This window comes from Pavona decussata, unplaced genomic scaffold (assembly GCF_977016875.1).
Source record: "Pavona decussata unplaced genomic scaffold, jaPavDecu1.1 SCAFFOLD_6, whole genome shotgun sequence".
NCBI classification, from domain to species: Eukaryota; Metazoa; Cnidaria; class Anthozoa; order Scleractinia; family Agariciidae; genus Pavona; species Pavona decussata.
The window spans coordinates 5,673,783-5,693,834 of record NW_028145430.1 but is presented as its reverse complement, the minus strand read 5'-3'; the positions used below and the strand labels follow the sequence as shown (position 1 = coordinate 5,693,834).

General features: G+C 37.0%; 1 protein-coding gene across 1 annotated transcript in view; it reads left to right on the top strand.

Annotated features, from left to right (window-relative positions):
* Window positions 1–19,157, top strand: part of LOC146489383 (HEAT repeat-containing protein 5B-like) — a 35,799-nt gene extending 16,642 nt beyond the window's left edge. Inside the window, exons 13-33 of the mRNA XM_085108476.1 lie at window positions 128–202; window positions 625–831; window positions 1,679–1,747; window positions 2,728–3,009; window positions 3,952–4,141; window positions 4,473–4,817; window positions 5,892–6,089; window positions 6,853–7,071; window positions 7,353–7,453; window positions 7,908–7,985; window positions 8,068–8,136; window positions 8,443–8,622; window positions 9,282–9,502; window positions 10,740–10,861; window positions 10,974–11,203; window positions 11,461–11,609; window positions 12,590–12,768; window positions 13,656–13,923; window positions 15,342–15,558; window positions 15,913–16,126; window positions 16,566–19,157. Coding sequence (XP_084964602.1) covers window positions 128–202; window positions 625–831; window positions 1,679–1,747; window positions 2,728–3,009; window positions 3,952–4,141; window positions 4,473–4,817; window positions 5,892–6,089; window positions 6,853–7,071; window positions 7,353–7,453; window positions 7,908–7,985; window positions 8,068–8,136; window positions 8,443–8,622; window positions 9,282–9,502; window positions 10,740–10,861; window positions 10,974–11,203; window positions 11,461–11,609; window positions 12,590–12,768; window positions 13,656–13,923; window positions 15,342–15,558; window positions 15,913–16,126; window positions 16,566–16,879 — 3,927 coding nt within the window. The 3' untranslated portion in view covers window positions 16,880–19,157. The remainder of the gene's footprint in view (window positions 1–127; window positions 203–624; window positions 832–1,678; window positions 1,748–2,727; window positions 3,010–3,951; window positions 4,142–4,472; window positions 4,818–5,891; window positions 6,090–6,852; window positions 7,072–7,352; window positions 7,454–7,907; window positions 7,986–8,067; window positions 8,137–8,442; window positions 8,623–9,281; window positions 9,503–10,739; window positions 10,862–10,973; window positions 11,204–11,460; window positions 11,610–12,589; window positions 12,769–13,655; window positions 13,924–15,341; window positions 15,559–15,912; window positions 16,127–16,565) is intronic.
* The last annotated feature ends 895 nt before the right edge of the window (window positions 19,158–20,052 follow it).

Below are 20,052 nucleotides of genomic sequence, written 5' to 3'. Positions count from 1 at the left end.
CAGACACAAGATGATTAGGTGGAAATGGTAGTAAGTCATGATTAATATTACAGTTTATGATACGTCTGCTCTCAGTTTACAACATGATGACCTAATAAAGAAAGTCTCCGGCTGTTTTATCTTTCAGTTGCAAACCAACAGTGCTTCCGGTTCAGGATCACTGGAACATGATCCATCATGTATATTTGAGCACTGTCCTGAGGTAAGGATATCATGCCAACATACTTCTCTGCTGAAAGTTTGACTTCTTTGCATTAGCTATCCACGTCAATAAGCTCTTGCTACCTGCAGGTAGCTAAATTATAATATGATCCTCTCTTCCATTTATGACATAAAATGTTGTTGTTGCTTGGCTTGAAAACACTAATGTGTTTCTGGAAAGTCTGGAAAACCCTACCCCACACGCATCAACCAATTATTAAGTATGCTTTTAAATTAACATGATTGTGTAATTTTATTGCCATAACCCAAATAGTGCAAGTTCATAATCTTTGGAGGCTTTTGGACATTATTTTGTCAGTTGATTAAACACTCAACTCAGCTGTCTTTCACGTAGCTTTTTAATTAAGATGTGTTCCTTTGTTAAAGCAGTATTAATAATAAAAACGTTGTACAATTTTCAAGGGTGAAGATGTGCCTGGTCCACTGCCATTAGGAGTGGCTGTTATTGATGAATCTATCAAGCTGTTTGGAGCAGTATTTCCGTTTGTTGCACTAAAGCACCGCAGCCAACTACTTACCCATTTTGCTGAATGTATACGGCAAGCAAAGTCTTCAAGGCAACAGGCTATACAAACCAACATATTGACAGCATTTCTCTTCTCTTTGAAGGTAGCGCTGCACTCTACTAAACACTATTAAAAAGGTCATAACTTGCAGAATATTTTTTAGGCTTATGCCAACATAATTTGTGGAATAATTGTGACTCGATCATTACCAACAACTTACTTTTAATACTACAAAGCTTAAACTGCAGAGTACTTGACACCAAGGTTTGTTTGGAATACACAAAGATTGATAATTATCAAAATCAATTATTTAAAAAACTATTCATTTGTATTCTATTGTGTGGAAATCATTGACAGAATTAATTTGCAATGATGTACTGGTTACAATAACATGGAAATGGTTGTTGGTAGTGCACATGTTTTTTGTTATGGAAGCAATGGCATAATTTAATACCTTCCAGTGGCTGAACATTTTTTTTTTTCAAACCTTATTCAAAACTCTTGGCAATAAGCCAGATGACTGCATTTTCCAAGAATTTTTTGGTGAACTTGTCTTCAATTCAAGAAAAAATGCTTGCTTATAAATTAAGTGGATAAATAAAGTACTTCATTCAGTCTCAATTAAATTTAGGCATAATGTGAAATTTAGTGGAGGGTTCCATCCATACCTTGTGGCATGAATACCAATAACTTGCATTCTTTCATGTGATTACCTATGCAGTTAGAATTCACCCATCTCTGCAAGGAAGTATAGGAAATTAGCCAATAGGCTCTGTGTACCCAACAGCACAGTTATGGTGATGACAAGTGACATTATTTTGTTAACAATAATAGTCTTTCATATTGCTTTGACTTGATATCCTAATCTATTAGCCTTGTGAATCTACCTGTTCAACTAACCATGTTGTAGTTTTAACAAGGTGAATGTTATTGAAATGGTATTTATTCAGGGTCTTGCTGAGTCAAAGACTGGTGTGGGTGATGAGGATGTCAGGAATACTGCTGTTAATTTAGTTATGGTGAGTCAAAAGTCTTCTTTGTGACATTTTTAATAGCCGAGAATGTTGTAACCAAAACAAGGGCAGTTTAATACCTGTAATCTTTAAACGTTAGAGGGCATGATTTATATTTGCAATCTGTAGGTGACAGCATCATGGTTGTGGCTACCTACAGTGGAGATGACCAACTGCTCATATTTTGAAAATATGACGTAGATATTTCCTTTTAAAGAAGAAAACATACCACTTATGCATCCACAAGCAGTTTTTCCAGACCTGAGAAGTGCAATCATTTAATTATTTTCTCATAGAACATAAAAAAATTAATACAGTGGAAGCTCTCATAAGCAGACACCCTCAGAACAGGAAAAAAGGTGTCCGCAACTGCAGGTGGCCACTTCTGAGAATGGTTCTCTTAAGTGGCCAGTAGAGGTGTAAGGGATAGATGGCGGCTTACGGCAGCTTGCCCAGCTAACAAAAAAACATTGGGAAAGCAAAAAAATACCACCATATTCAGTGATTTTTTTTTGTTTTATTGCCTTATGCAATGCCATGATAATGCCGATAACTGTAAAATCATTGTGACGGTTGTTTGAGGTTGATTGATTAAAATAAGATTCAGGGGCTAATAGGATTTCCTTTCGGGTGTCCGCTTATGAGAGCTTAAAAAAAAGAAAAGACTAAATCCAAAACCCTGAAAGTGTCCGTGGCCCCTTACAGGAATGTCGGTTTATGGGAATGTGTAAATACAGAGTTTGTATGGGAGTTGAAATAGGGTTTTGTGAAGGCTTTCATAAGTAGAGCTGTCTACATACGAGACGGTCTGTTAAGAAAGCTTCCTTGGTATTCTTTATTTGGATAATGTCATGCATATAAGGTGAAATATTTGAACTGTTGGAGAGAGAAGTGACACAGAGAAAGATCTTTGAACTTCAATGTTACATGTAATCTTAAGCACACTGAGTTTAATTTGTAACATTTTGTTGTTGTTGTTCCTGTAGGGTGCTGTAACAAATCCTGACCCAATCGTTCGCTGTGCTGCGGGTGAAGCCCTGGGTCGTATAGCACAAGCTGTAGGGAGTCCTGTTTTTACATCAAATATCACTCAGAAGATCTTTGACCAGCTGAAGGCAGCACGGGATGCTGTGTCTAGAACTGGCTACTCTGTTGCCCTGGGCTGTATCCACAGATATGTGGGTGGAATGGCATCTGGGCATCATCTTAACAGTAGTGTCAGCATACTGCTTGCTTTATCCAAGGATAATTCATCCTCTTTAGTACAGGTAATGTACTAAGTAAAAGTTAAAATGTAGTATGTATGTTAAGTAAAGAGCACACAGTCATCTGTGTGATCTATGAGCATGTAAAATGATCAGTGATTTTAATAGATCTCGCTTGGGTCTGAAAATTTGTCTGCATTGCAAATGGAAGGGCAAGTTTTGCATCATGCACAAGAAATTGAGAATATGGGATGGAGTTTTTCATGTGCGACAGGTGAGAAGATTAATAATATTATAGGAAAAAAAACTGTGTGAGTCTTCAATGGAGATAAAATTTTGGGACCCAAGTGATTTATTAAAATCACTTGTCATTTTACATGTACCTCCGCTAATATTGTCCCTTGCATAAATTGCACTTATGCAAAACATTTTACATTGGTGAGACAGGAAGGAGAAGTCCTAGGCAACTGATTTTGTGGACATCTATAAGAGATTGAAAGAAACAACAAAGATACATCCAAACCAGTCGCTTGACACCTTAACCTGCCTAACCACTTCCAGACATACAAACATGTGGCAGCCTGTGACATTCCTCTTCATCAGGGTAACACAGAAAGCTCCAAAAATTAAGAGCAAAAATTCATCATCCAAATCCACTGACATAATTGTATAAAAAACAAACTTGCAAGCTGACTTGTTTAGGGAAGCACAGTTTATTGTGAGCTGGTCCACAAATATCTTCATTTGGAGCACATGCAATTCAGCATTTATGGAAAATTCACCAATTGAAAACCTTTTCATGATTTTCAAGCCATATTATTTATGGTAAGAAATGGTGTAATAAAATACTTGTTGGTTTAAAAGTTGATAATGTCAACCGGGATTAAAAAGAGTAATGCTGGATGTTCTCTTTCTCACTAAAACTGCCTTTTTTATTGACTGGCCTTCTCAATATGTAGAGTGAATTTGTGGCTATTGTTTTGGCATATTTATTGTTTTTCATAGGTTTGGGCATTACATGCCTTAGCCCTTATTGCTGACTGTGGTGGGCCAATGTTTAGAAGCTATGTTAATCCAACATTGGAGCAGGTTGTTAACCTTGTGTTGACTGTTCCAACTGCTATAACTGAAGTGCATCAGTGTCTTGGAAAGTGTCTTGCAGCACTTATTACATCCATTGGCCCTGAACTACAAGGTAAGCTACCTCTGCCTGCTTTAATCAAGTGGATTGTCATGACATGTGAAGCATTCCTACATGTAGGACCTCTAACCACACAACAGTCATTTTTCTACCAGGCTTCGAAATCACAGAATCTACTTATTGATGTTGTTACTAAGTTGTTGGGTGATTATATGATGCAAAATGTTAGTGGTTTTTGTCTGAGTTGTCATAGTGACTATCAACATAACAATCTTTAATAGTCAATTTTTATTGGCTTTTGCATCATAAATAATTAACGAGTTTGATAATATATCTTCGAGAGTTGACTGTAGCAAACAATTTTAGTTACTTTCATTAATTTTAGGAACATCCAAGTCGATCCAAGACCTGCGTCTGTCATGTGTGGTTGCCTGTGCCATTATGCAGAATCATCCTGATTCATTAGTGCAAGCAGAAGCAATCAACTGCCTTCAGCAGCTTCACGTGTTTGCTCCAAGTCACATTAACCTGGGAACTGTTGTTCGTAAACTGTGCATTAACCTATCAAGTCCTCACTTGTTGCTACGGCGAGCCACAGTGGCTTGTTTTCGTCAGTTGTCCCAGCGAGAAGCGAAGGATGTTTGTGAACATGCATCTGCTGCAGGGGAGGAACTTAATAAACATCAGCAGTCCAGCTATGCTGTTGTCATAGGAGACAAAGGCTTGGAAGGTAAAAAGTTGTGTTTAGACATTGTAAATATTGGAAGCCTTTATTAAGGTTGCTACTAGTTATTCATTACCAGTCAGTTAATTTTATTTTCATGATTTCCTGAAAGAAACTGTTTTAGATTCTCCTTTTAAAATCATTAGCAATTCAAATTAAACATAAGTATGAATAATAGCTAATGTAGCCTAGCTCTACTCTAAATATGGCTGTATATACACATGTTTTAAGAAATTTACTCAATCAAATTTAATAATTAATCAGTGTTTGAAAGTGTGTAACCTACGTCATACATGTATGGACACTTACCTTATTTGAATATGATTGAGTTTGAGAACTTTGTTTGTTGTTTTATGGCATGATTGATGTGGATTTGATGTGAAATGGAACATTTTAAGCTGTTACTGGTCTTCATCAGGCTAGTTATCAACTGGCTGTGTATCATTATAAGTAACAAGTGCTGTGTCTGCTGGTGTTTGGTGCATTTTGAGCCTTGCTGTGGTTGTTAATGATTAGAGGATTTCAATCCTCATTGTTATGTAGATATGCTGTTTCCTTCGTGGTCTCCAGTGGTATCAGTTGGTTATGTTGTTTGATTGTGGTTATCCGTGCTTCTGGAATTTCAATACCCCACTGGTGTTATTAGGTTGAAGTCTTATGTGAAGGATCTCTTTGGTGTACCAGTGTGAGTTGCTGTCAATTAACTTAACCTTGTCTCGGAGCGGCGGATAGAGTCCAGCCTCATTAGTTTGTTTTGTGCATTTAAAAAGTTTACACCATCCTCACTGAGTAATTCACTTTTATAAAATACATCAATCTAGATTCTGCTGTACCTTTGGACTGTCAGACAGTCAGTAAGTCAGTCAGTTGGTCGGTCGGTCAGTCAGTCAGTCAGTCAGTCAGTCAGTCAGTCAGTCAGCCAGCCAGTAGATATTCAGTCATTCAACTACTCACACTTTCAAATAACTCTTCTTTTGTTATTTCTTACTAACTAAAGACAGTTTCCTCATTAGACCCTGAATCATCACTGACAGGTTTTTAATCACAGCAAGGATCAATTTAACATTGTTATCTTTTTAGGTGCATTGTTTGGTATGTTGGATACAGAAACTGACACACGACTGAGGTCAGATATTCACGATACATTAAACAGCATGCTGCAGACCCTGGCAGCTCAAAACCTGACCCACTGGCTTGGCTTGTGTAGGGATGTGCTGTCAGCATCCAAAAGCAGCAAGGGAGGGAGAAGAGGAGATACTCTGAACATTGAGGCAGAAGGTTAGAGTAAACACAATTTGTTGAAAATAAATATTGTTCTTTGTGTTTCACAGAACTGTAGAAAAGCTGGGCCATGTGGGTTGATGTACTGAGTATGATAGAACATTTTTTTTTTTTCTAAAATCTGCTATCCTATTGTGGTATCTAGAATTTACAGCAGATGGAAATTGTCTCGATTAGTTTTGGTGTGAAAACCAAACTATTGATTCAGAACGTGACCTTAATGCAGAATAATTTTGAATTCCTGAATTCTATGACGAGCTGTATTATACAGCTCAGTTCAGTTCAGTTTATTGATTTTTTTTTTGACATGAATTTTTTACAGCAAATGTGCACTGCCCACAGTTAGCAAGAGCTAGTCGAGATGAGCAATGTACTGTGTGAATCTCAAAACCATAAAGTCACAAACTTTCAAAGAAAAAAATCATTATTAGTGTCTTCTTTTACATTAACGGATAAGCTAAAAATTGAAGAAAAAAAAGGTGTTCGTAGTTTTTTTAGTCACACTGTATGGCTAACTGGCTGACCAGACCAGTCGGTCTGTAAATGGAGTGTACCAAATTATTTGAAGGACTGATTCTTCAAAATGGCACATTCTGAGAGTAGTGTGTGCCAGTTTGAAGCAATTTTAAAGAAAGTGGCATATAAACTGTCCTTCAAATTGGTGCATTCCGTTTGCAAAATGACTGAGCCAGCCAGCCAAGTGGAAGGCGCCCTAAGAGAATGTTAATTGTGATGCTTTTTCTGTGCATTGTATTATCAGAGGCTGATGAGGGAGGAGAGGGTGATGAGGGTGATGAAGGTGGAGGTATGACAGCAGGTGAAGCTCCTGAAGAAACTCATCCTAAAGTGGATCCACGCTGGCCAACAAGAGTGTTTGCAACTGGGTGCATCAAGAAAATAATTACAGTCTGTCAATCAAAACAGGCCGCTCACTTTGATTTAGCACTGGCACGTGCAAGACGACAGGAATCTGGAGAAGGTGAGATTTTATGAATTGCTCAGACTATGCACATGTCTATATATCTCATTTTGTCTTCCTGTAAAATCATGTAAAGTATGTAAGATGTGGGAGTTTCAGTGGAAGTGGAGAGGTTCATGATCCCTTGGAGGGGAGGGTGACAGAGTGACATGACTGTAGAGGATGATTTTGCCTTTACATGCTTAGAGAGTAGAAGCTGACAACACTTCACTTTAAAGAAACTGTAAATTTAATTGATTATTTCCAGTGCTAAATAAATATGCTTTCCATTTTCCTTGTAGATTTTCTTGTCATGCATCTTCAAGAGCTTGTGAGAATGGTGTTCATTGCAGCCACAGCAATTTGTGATCAGTTAAAGCTAGAGGGTCTGAGTACTTTGCAGGTACAACTGACTGTGTAGTATATGTGTAGGTAGTAAGTAAGTAAGTAAGAAGTAACAACTTTATTATAGTGGTCGCTATTATAGAAGTCGCTAGTATACAATGTACACTAATTGGGGACACTTAACTACAATTACTTATCTAATAGTTAATAAAATAATCTAATAATCAATAAAATACATAAAATGTACATCCACATGTAAAATCGGTTATTAGTTGTTACATAAAAAACAGTCTTTACAAGAGCTGTCTAGCAGGCTTGTGAAATTAACAAGTTTAATACCCTTTTTGTAAGTGCCCAGTGATTCAGACAATCAAATCGATATATTGAGTTTGGACCAAATGGCAGGGCCAAGGTAGGTAGTTTCAAGGAATGTTCTTGTAAGATGGCCTGAAACCATGCACTTGTTGATATCAATGCATTTCTAATAGTTATTTTGTACACATTCTTTTCAGGATGTTGTAAACATGTTTGCTTCAGTCCCTGACCCTGACTACCCAGGTCATGTTATATTGGAACAGTTTCAAGCTCAGGTAAGGGAAAGCCATGGCTTTTCTTTCTTTTTCTGCATTTTTTTTATAATTTTTCAAACATTTACTTTGGTATGTTTGACAGGTTGGTGCAGCATTACGACCAGCATTTGCGTCTGATATGCCATCTGATGTTACTGCCATGGCTTGTGAGGTATTCCTAATGTAAAGTGAATTCTGTTTGTATAAATTCTTGTGAAAAATTTTGGTTACATTTCACAACATACAGATGCCAAACCTAATTGGGCTGCTTTGTCGGTTTCTGTATTTTTGCAGTCAGCTGGTTGTTGTCATAATTATGATTGACAGCAGTAAAACACGCACATCGTTAGTTGGGGTTGAAGTTCAGAGTCCACATGTAATTGAAAGGAGTAGTAAGCTACAAAAGCAGTCTTAAGTTAGTGTCTAAACTTTAGCAGTTATGCTAATTGAGAATGACAACACATAACCTTCATTACAGGTCTGCAGTGCATGGATTGCAAGTGGCATTGCACGAGACTTGAATGATGTACGGAGAATTCAGCAACTCTTAGTTACTAAACTCTCAAAAGTTGGACAGGCAAAAGATTCTTCTTTACAGCTGTACAATGAGGCTGCTACCACAATGGAAAAACTGGCTGTTTTAAAAGCTTGGGCGGAGGTAATTTCCTTTCTTTTCACTTGTTAGTGACCTCATGTTGTTTGAAAAAAGTGTGGCTTTAAATATAGCCTTGAAATAAATAAGTAGGATAGCTGATTTAAGAGATTGCAGTGTCCACTAAATGGCATTTTCCAAAGATTCATCTGTTTCTTTCAGCTTTATTGGTCAATAAAGTAATTAATAAATAACAAACTATAAATATGAGAGAAAGAAATACGAAAAGAAAGATTGAAAGGATTAGCGCAAATGGGATATGATAGCCATGCGAGGTGCAACCCCAACCTAAGAAAAATCAAGAAAAATTACAAATGAGAACACTAATTAAAAAACACAGATTACTAACAGCGGCACGGGAAGTCACGAGAGAGGAACCAAGTGCAAGGCATGTTTATGTCAAAGGTGGTATCTAATAAGGTAAAATAGGTGGCACATTGTGTGGAGTTTTTTCCTTTTCTCCTAATTTCCAGAAGATTTTGTTGAATAATTTGTAAAATAGTGAACTTTGGCAGGGAATATAGAAAGTCATTTACCAAGTAAACAATGTATTAAGCCATTCATTGCAACAGACTTGATGGAAAATGGGTATATTAGTGATGATTTAGCATGCGAATCCAAACCTCTCCAAATATGCTCTAATTTGGCATGTTACTGCGTGACAGGTGTATATTGTAGCCATGAAGCAGCAAGACAGCCCATCTCCAGCCAGTGGTGGAGATGAGGATGATTTCTCTGAACCTTCTGGGAGTCTTCTGGAGTTAGTTGAACCAGAGTTAAAGTCACTCAGTAAATATTGGCTTGGAGCATTGAAGGATCATGCACTTCTTGCTCTTCCAGCGGAATACTCTTCCCAGCTACCACCACAAGGAGGAATGTTCTACAGGTAGTTACAATAGGTCATGCTTCCTCTCAGCTACAATCTAATACAGTACTTGATCTCTCAACAGTACTGTGGAGAGAGTTTTGACGTTTTACAATAGCTGTCAAAATTCCTCCCGCGCTGATTGGCTTGTAGCTATTGTCCATTAGAGCGCAGATAGTAAAGTACAGATGTAACGTGCATGCTTTCTCAACGTGAAAAAAGCCAATTCTGCTTGTACTTATTGTAAAAAACAAATCAACAGCAGTTTTCTATGGTCTAAACTCTTATAGACCAAAAATTGGCAGTGAAACCACTCACCTGTGGCTCGTGGTTCCACTTGACGTCATTTTATGGTCTATAAGAGTGTAGACCATAGAAAACTGCCGTCGATTTGTTAATTGCAATTTGGGTGAAATAGTTCATATTTTAACATTTTTTATCATCAACTTTACAGTTGAGAACACAAATTTTACAATAACTGTTGAAATTCCCATGCGCTGATTGGCTCACAGCTATTGTCTATAACAGTACGGTCAATAAAAATGACGTCAGATGTAACATACGCACTTTCTTAACAGAAAATAAAGCCAGTTCCGCTCATAGTTTTTCCATGTTATTGTAAAAAAAAACAAATCAATGGCAGTTTTCTATGGTCTATACTCTTATAGACCATAAAATGACACCAAAAAATGTCCAAAACTTGGCAGTGAAACCACTCCCCTGTGGCTCGTGGTTCCACTTGAGTTTTCTGAGCATTTTTTGATGTCTTTTTATGGTCTATAAGAGTATAGACCCTAGAGAACTGCTTTTGATTTGTAATTAGAATACTTCTTCTTCTTCTTCTTCTTCTTCTTCTTCTTCTTCTTCTTCTTCTTCTTCTTCTTCTTCTTCTTCTTCAAAAATGAAGATTCTTGTGAGCAGATATTTTACTCAGCATTTTAACTTGGTTGTTATTGTGAAATTATTTCATGGGTTGTTGTGGCTATATATTGCCTTATTTTCAGTGACACTGATAAATAACTTGCATTGAAAGTAACCTCTCATGATGAGCTACCTACAGTTCTAATTTCAGTGTGGCTCTAAGACAAAATACTAATAAGCTGTTGTCCTTTTCCTTTCAGCGTAGACTTTCTTTACTGCAGTTGTTACAATTAGTGTTAATAATTGACTCAGCAAAAGGTCAAAGGAAGGAATTCACTTTTTTAATAAATATGCCTGCTAACCTCCATCATCAATATTAAATATGGTGTTGTTGCAGTCCTGACTCCATGGATCAAGCGAGACCTCATTACCAGAGTTGCTGGCCTTCTATTGTTCATGCAGCTTCTTTGTGGCTAAACAATGGAGGATTTGAAAGCACAAAGCATGATATGGAAGCAGGTAAAGCTTGTCCATATCTGTGCTGCTCAGAGTAAACTCTATCTAGATCCAGAATCTAAATTTGATGATGAGAAAATAATTACTATCTCTCTTCATAATTTGATGATCCCAGGGTTATCAAGTGGATCGTTAGATACAAACAGTGGACCGTCAATGATTAAAACTGCCAAGACGCCAACAGAAGTGAACACAGATTACTTTCATTTGTTGGTGGGAATCTGTATGGAATCATTGTGTTCATCCAGAGCAACACAGCCAAACAGTACAGTATCTGCTTGTCTGAATGCATTCTACAGCTTGCTGGATTCACGGTGGGCAAGAACTCTGATTGGAAATGAACAGGTACTGTAAGTGGTATGTTCTGTCATTTCATCCTCTCCTCCTGCCTTCACATACTTGTAATTAGTAAAATACCCTCTTATAATTATTGTTTTTAATAGGAGACATGACTCTTGCATTATGAATAAAGGAAACCTACAATGTCAGTGAAACATAATTATATATTTTAAAAAAAATGCTACCTATCTTTAAATATCCTTATTAAAAGATTTTGCATCCTCACCTTTTTCTGTTTAACTTGTTAATTGGTTCTTTTCCAGATTCTTGGTGTTGAGATGCTGAGTGTGTTACACAGAGTTCTGCTAACAAGGGACTCACTCGATATCCAGTTAGCTGCTATGAGAGTTATGAGGCAGATTGTTAAAGCAGCGCAGGAATCATTAGAATCCAAAAAGGCAGCGGTTGTCAAGTAAGATGCCCTCCACCCTATCATGTAACTGGTTAGAAGCCATTGTGCTCTTTGTGGCCTCTTTATTGGATGCATTTAGTAACATAAACATTACACTTTGGGGTTGTACAGGTGTGTTAGGTATTACAGTGGTCTAGCTGTTAGTACGGCAGACTTTTGTCTCTATAGCTTGGTCGTTTGACTCTAGCCTCTGTTATGCTGTTGTTTTCTTCAAAAAGAAATATTGCTCCACAAACCTACAGTAGGTGTATACATGAGAAAGGTGGCAAAATGCGGAGAGGAACCCAGTGGCAGACTATTTCCACCACCTAGAGGAAGGACAAAGGGGTTGTAAAGTATCAATGGTTTCAACATTTGCTTCAACATGCGTTCAACAATTTGTTGAACCAAATGTCGGGGGCGTTTGAACAGGTCGTTCAACATTATTGAAAGTGAAAAAATTGTTGAAAGCTTGTTGAAAGCGTGTTGAATCAAATTTAAATAGGTTTAAACTTTCATTCAACATCCACACAACATTTCCTTTGCTCTCGAAAATGTTGAATGGCATTGAAGCCATTTGAACACTCCGTGCAACATTTGCCCAACATCCATTCCACTTTTGCTGAACGAATGTTGGTCAAATGTTGAAACCATTGGTTAATGCACCAGTCATGTCTGGGTTGGGGGGTGGGGGGGGGGGGGAGGGAGAGAGAGTCCACAACTTCTCCCCTCCCAACCCAAGAAATACTGGGGAATTGGATTTTTTGGTTGGTAAAAGTTAGCAATAATATTTATCCACTTTCAGGACAACATTTTCTTGGGAATGACCCTGCCTGTCCCAGGTTACTTTGGAATTTTTGTTTACATCATCTATTGCACCATACACTGTATTACACAAAATTGATAGAACCAGGCAATGTATGGAGGGGGTAGTGGATTAACATTGATTTGTGCATAAAGAGGATTTTATTTATGTGTGCTTCATGTATTCATTCTGAAAGTGGTTCAGAGGCTGAGAGTGAAGGTGAAGAAGATTTGACTCCTGGTCGATCGTTGGTGTTTGGTGTTATGGAGATCTGTATGTGTGTCCTCAAAAAACAGCTTCCAAATCTTCTCCCTTCTTCTGCCAAATCCAATCAACAGCCAGTCTTGCTAGTGGCCATTGGCTCAGGATTTAAATGTAAGTTACTCTTGAAAATAGATGAAATGTTAATTGAAGGTCATGTCACAGTTGAACCTCTTGTAAGATGACTTCCTTGTACTACATTCAAGTTATCTCTCAGGTGGTGTTAGTGTTTGTGTGTTGCTGTTTAGGAGACGTGTCTGTTCACAGAGCTTTGTCTATAGAGATATTACATATTTACAGTGCGACTACTGTTACTGGGCTCACTTAAACAAAACTGGCCAATCAGATTGCAGGACAAGAACAAAGAATTTCAACCAAAGCCAATTGAACCAATCACGAGTAGACGGACAACAACAGTTAAAACCCCAAATTTTGGAATTATTCACTGTTGGTATCCTACTGTGATCTGATTGGCCAGTGTTAAGTGACCCCGCTAATAGTAGTCACACTGTAAAATGCAATTTCTCTAAAATCTAAATATGTTATGAAAAACAATGTCAAACAAACACTATCCAGATTTGGGAAATTTAGTGATCCAGAAATAAAATTAATTTAGTTACAATGAAAAAGAAGTATTCAGAGCAATGTAATTTTTAAATGTGTGATGCTTAAAGTGGAGGATGATATTAATATTTTTGGATCACTAAAATTTCTTAAGTTTGATAATGTTTAGCTGCCATTGTTTTTCATAACATACCGGTATTTAGATTTTTGCAATTCAAACAAAGTTGTGAAAAACACAAAAAAATTGAATGTTACAAAAATTTATTGTGGAAAGGTGAGTTAAGAGACAAATAGCATGAGAATTACTGTCAGTGACAGCATCAAATTTTTTTGCGTGATTTCCCTGCTGTGAGCCCATATAACTTTGCCAATCACTTTGAATTATGTTGTATCTATAAAATATATAAATATTGTCCTCATTTGTTGTTTTTTTAAAGCTTTAACACTGGAGAGTTCCAGGTTAATATCTGAAGCAGTGTCCATCCTGCCAACTGTACCCGGCCTGTGCACTCCAGAAGCCTCAGTTAATGTGTTACCAAGTGTGTTGTATCTTCTCACCTGTTCATTACGTGAAGTGGCATTGATCAAGGACTCTTCATCACAGAAAACTGTGTCTGCAACATTACAAGCTCTGAAGCAGCTTACCACATCACTGTATACACAGAATCCTAAATGCTCCAAGGACTGGATTGATTTGCTTCAAAGGTTGGACTGTTTATTTCTATGAGTAGTAAGAACAGTTGCCCTAATTTCTTTATAGTTTGAAGGGCTCAGAGAACGTAACCATCCTATATCAGATTTTGGTTGTTTAATGATCTTTGCTCATATTTGCGTCACTTTTTCATATGGCTTACAGTTTATTTATTCCCAAATCCTTGTCCTGTGTTTTTTCTACTTGTTTCTGCTGCATTTTGGAGAAAAATTCCTCAGCAAGGCACTTGGTATCCCTTGGGGAATGAAACAGAAGGGCAACAAAGTAGCACAAGTTGAAAGTGAAAAAAAAAAAACTAAATAAATCCACATCTGTGGGAAGTTTCACTTTAAGGACGGGGGGATGCAGAAAAAAATAATAGTGGGCTATGTTTTGGGAATAAATTGTAGGCCACATACACTTTTAAAAAATGAGGCAATCTGAGTAAAGTGAAAACAATGCAAAATTTAATGAAGGGTGGTTGTACTCCCAACCCCTCATCTCTTGACTGCTTCCATATTCATTTTATGTTATAGCCAAGGCACTTAATGGATGAAAGTGAAACTTGGTATATTGTTCTCATTAATTCATTTCTTTAATTAGTTCTTTGAAAAATTTAATACCGTAATTATAGTAAGTTGATGAGAAACAGTCTTTGGCTTGTGACTGGGTGTTGACAGGATTGTTTCAGTGATCAACAGAACTATCGTCACTATACGTAGATAATTTATGAGGATGCATAAATAATTAAATTATGCAACTTTACATTTTTTGCAAAATTATCCCTTGTTCTAAGCACAAAATAATACATTTCTCCTTGAGGCAAAAAATTGTTGTGTCTGATTAATTTAACATGCAAATTTGATAATCAACCCAGAATGTCACTGAAAGGCATTTGCAGCTAAATAAATATGATTTAGACAAGAGCAGATGACTGAACTTTTTGGCTATTTTTTTTGGTTAATTGTTAACGTAGCAATGTAACTTAAGTCTACCAGCCACTCTGCACTGGCCTAATGGGCCACTAACTTGTCAGGGTTGAAGATTCCAACATACAGGAAAGGCTAAAATTCTTTCCCATATCAATATTAAAGTAAGCTTATCAGTATATACAATTTATTACCAACCACAATAATGTGAAATAGTGAAAATGTGTTCTTCTGTGTCCTTGTGCAGATTTGACAAAATCTTGCTTATTTTAGGAAACTTCTGGTGTTCTGTTCAGGGATTATTGACTGATAACTGCATTATTCTAATAATTTCATATTCTTTTTAAAATATTATTTGTAGCTAACCTTGAATATTCTTTTGTTCACTGTTGCTGTCACCCTGAGTGAATTACGCACTACTTCTACCTTTATGTTAACTCTTAAAGATTAAGGGATTTCAAATAATGTGTATTGGTAATTGAACTCTTCTTTGTTCACAACAGTGCATTAGCCACAGTTCTGTCAGATGCTCAAGCCAATGCAGAATCTACCACTACAGATGCAGCAGCAGCAGTAGCAAATACAATGGATGACTCTGTAGTGATGCTTGCACTGGCCATTTTCATTCTCTCTGCACCAAAAGAAGTTGTGTTGGCATCAGATCTGCAGAAACAATGTATCAATGTGTTCACCAGATGCATTAGATCAACAAACACACAGGTAAGTTCTGCTTCCTACTTTTGGTGTTTGTGTTATGTGGAGACTGTGTGAACTCTGTTAAATCCACACCTCTGAGCAACCATATCCTACATGTACAAGAACCAACTAGAAATTTGACAATGAATTAGGAGTTTGGTAAAACAAGCGAAAGAGAAACTCAAGAGAGAAACTAACACTTTAGTAGATAACAACACACAGTTTTCTACATGTTGTCAAGTGGTTGTTGGCTGCACTGGCTTGAAAGTATGAGACTTTCTGGTTATTGGTTTGTCTTATGCAAAGTAGTGATAATCCTGGTTGGTAGTTTTGTGTACATGGTCTCACAGAAACTATTTTTAATGTTGTTCTCTTCAGATTCAGCTCAAGGCATTGCAAACACTTGAGTCTGTGTTCCAGTGCAGAGAGAAGAGTGTTTCTTTTCCCTTCATCAATGCTTTAGCTCCCCACATTGTGATGATTTTGAATGACATGTGCATCAATAAACCAACAAGGGAGGATCACTTAACAGTGACTTTAGCAGCCATCAAAATTATGGAGAGTTTGGTGGATCTCACAGAGGACCATCTGAGTATGTATCATGGCCTTCACATCTGGAGTAATTAAGTCTATAATTCTATTATTCCAAATTAAATAGATCTCTTACTATTTTAAATTTTTGCCGTGTATGAAGCCACAGTGTTGATTTTGAGATCCAGAATTTGGTTACACTGAACATGTGTTCCTATCACTATGCATGAACTTGGGTTATTATAGTACAACAGTACCCAGACAGGATACATGACCCTGCTGTAGCAATACGCCCATATTGTGAGAGATCCATTTTGGCCTAGGCTATCCTATGGGGAGCTGAGTAATATTAATGAAAGGTACCTTCACCTTGCAATCAAAAGTTCTCAAACTTCTGCTGGCTAATGCAGATTTTAGTATCAGTAAACAACCCAACAACAAAACACTTTTTGCAGCATGTTGGTGATGTTTACCATATTTCTATTGTTGTTTTCTTTCAGAGGTACACATGCTTGGGTTACTTGTTCCAATCCTGATATCTTTACTGTCTGACAGTGTTAACATGCCTAAAGAAAGCAAAGTAACTAAGAACCTCCATGATGAGGCGCTGCAGAAACTTGTGAAAATTGGACCCAAATACCCAGAACCATTCAGAACAGTAATGAGCTCAGCACCAGATTTAAAGCCACGCTTGGAAGCTGCAGTTAGAGCTAATCAGCCTGCAGCCAAGCCAAAGCAACCTGCAGTACAGCCTAAAGTGGCTCCTGCTCAACCCTCCATCAAGTTACGTATGGACTTCAGTAACTTCAAGTAACACACCTCCTGTTTAAGGGGTTGGAACTGTTGCATAAGGAATGAATATCACTGGGCCAGATCAATAGATGAAATCAATAATTATAATAATAGTAAATTATAATTATAGTAATTATTGTACTAGAAATGTGTGACAAAGTGGAGATAGCCAAGAAAAATATTCCCTCCACCAATTGAGGATACCTAAAATTATGTAAAACAAGATGCCTATACCATTCATGCCAACTCTCCCAGATTATCCGGGAGTCTCCCGGATACGGAACAAATCTCCCGGTCTCCCGTACGGGTGACTAAACCTCCTGGATAAAAGCGACTTGGCGTCTTAATTGTACAGTCTAGTATTTCACCTCAAATTTTCTGTAAATTTAAGAAATATTGTGTCATGACTAAATTTGCATACCCATTTTACCCAATCTGCCACAAACTATGACAGAAACCAACATCATTGCAATATAAGCGACGTTCAACCAATTAAAGAGCAGGACAAAAAGCTCTAGTTTCATGCGAATTTTGTGCCAGTGGGGGGGGGGGGGGGGTAAGTGCATCAATTTTGTTTAGGGGGAGGGGTGCTCAGAAGATACAAATCTCCAGATTTCAGATCTTTAGAGGTTGGCATTTCTTCTATACTGGCATTTATGCGAAATGCTGTGGGTGATTCATTTGTTACATGCTTCGCCGATTGATAAAACTATCCTTGCTAATGGAATAGTTTGAGTCACGAAGATCGCATTATGTTGTGTCCCTTGTGTTACGCTACTAAGGGTCTCACCGGAAATTTCGGAAATTCCATTACGATAATGAAAGCTTCACAATGACCTCTTTTCAGTCTCCCATCGTGGTTCGGAACTGTCAAACAAAGCATGATTCCTTCACCAGGAACTCTCCAATTTCGACTGTTTTAAATGTCGAGTGCTTCTTAGAGGTTATTCTTTCGATTTACTGCTTCAAAATGGTTAAATTTCTGTTTGAAAACGGCACACTTGGGTCCACAACATGTTACCAATATGGCGCTACAAATTTAATCCCGTTTTAATGAATAAATCAAATGATGCGTTGACGTCACACAGGTAGGGGTGAGTGGGTCCCCTCCCTCGCGATGCAAGCGACAAGAATGGATAATTTTTGATTGGCCTGCTTTTGTTGAAGACAATCAGAACAATACATCCCTACTAGGAGAGAGTAGAGTTTAATGAATAAATTAATGTGCAGATTTGTGGCTACTACGAAGAAAAAAAAAGGAAAGAAATTGACCTGTGTTTAGACACGGTATGCCCCTCAGGGCATCCCGCGTAATTACTTAATAAACCTTTAACAATGAATATCAATAAATCTATTGATATTAAAAATTGAGAACACACCAATGAACAAAACATTATTTTGTTATTTTTGTTTCATCATATGTCATTGATTTATCTTTTGTGGGAAAAAACAAACTGTTAAGGACGGTGCCTCCTAATACCGAAGAATTTTTGCACAGTTTATGACTATGTGGGAAAAGCATATCTTGGTATGGGCTACTGGAAACCAGAAAGAAAATTAGGGGTAGTGGGGTATTTTTGGAGATAATTAAGCAACAATTATTATTATAAAAAGCAAAAGCAGTAAAGTACAAAGCAATGTATGATGCTTATTTCCAATTTGAAGCTTTATTATCTCTAAGAGTGCATTTTGGATACCAAGTTCTGCTTTCTCTGCATAGTTTTAGACCATGCAAAAATATCCCTGTATTAGTAGGCACCACCCATAGGAGACCCGAGTACCTCGAGATGCTTAGAATGTATGCGGAGTAACAAAAGTAGGCAAAGTCCTTAAATTATACAGAAAATGCATTGAAGTAACCTATGATGCTGAAAATATGAAATTGACAGCAAGGCATTCACTTGAGTGAGGCAAATGAGAAGCCGGCAATAAGAGATGATTCACTGTTCATTTCTCTGAAGTGAAGTCATAATAAAATAATATTTAATCCTGCTGTTTACAGAGGCTTAATGCATAGTATTGCTGTAAACTCAAAAAAATTGTGGTATTGTATATTGCAAATCAATAAAACTTATCTAAATACCTGGTCTTAGAGAAAGGCTGTTATTTTTATCATATGATGGAAGACTTTGGCTGTGTACAATAAAACTATAATGGTATTTTTTTAATTCTAGTTGTAAGTAAACTGGTAAAATTGACAGGGTCAGGAAAAGAGAAAACAAACTGGATTAAATATTTTTCCTTAGATCGTGTCTCCATTAGGAGGTAAATCCCCATTAACAAGGTTGCAAGCAAGCCTCGAGTGGAAATAATAAAATTGATCACACATTTGACAACAATCATCTTAATGGCAAATGGTAGAATTCAATAGCCATCACTAGCAATCACAAGCAGTCACTAACAACCTTGGGCATACATCTTGATCATTACTTGGCCAATGTTAGTTTCTATCAGGTAACAATAATAATATTACAATTGGTTGATCATATTGGTTTTCTGAAGACTGATTGTTGTTGATTGGTCATGCTGCAATATCACTACATGATGTGAAAGCCACCATAATGAAACGGTCTTATAATTTTATCGTAAAAAGAGAAATATAAGTAACAATATTGTTTTTAACAAATGAAAATGTTAGCTAAGTTTAGATTAAAATAAATAAAATAAATAAATGTTGTTTATTTATTTACCATAGCAAGGATGATGTCAAGTCCTTCATTTTAACAATAAACCCTGACTAGAATTTGAAACAATAATTATTATTGCTTCAAACTCTAGTCAGACACTTTACGATGAAACTTTCAGGGTTTGAAGCTTTCAACCTAGCCAACTTGTCTGCAAATGTAGCAAAAAATCTGTAAGTCATAGGGCATTATCAGGTAAATAACGGATCAATGCTTATGGGCTGATTTTAGTTAGGTATTCTCAAATTTTTTGCTAAAATCTCAAGAAAAATAAAACTTATCACTTTATTCAGTTTATTATTGAGTGTGAATAGGAGCCAAAGTGAAAAATCCCACTCACCAGGTAGATGTTCTAATCACTGGGCTACAGGGAGATGCAGGATAGGCATCTAGCCTGCAGGGTTGACATTCATTATTAGTAAATTGTTTCCACTGCATGCTTTTCAATCACATGACTGTGAATTCTGACCTTCCAGCCCAAATTGACAATAATTGCAAATATAATAATTAT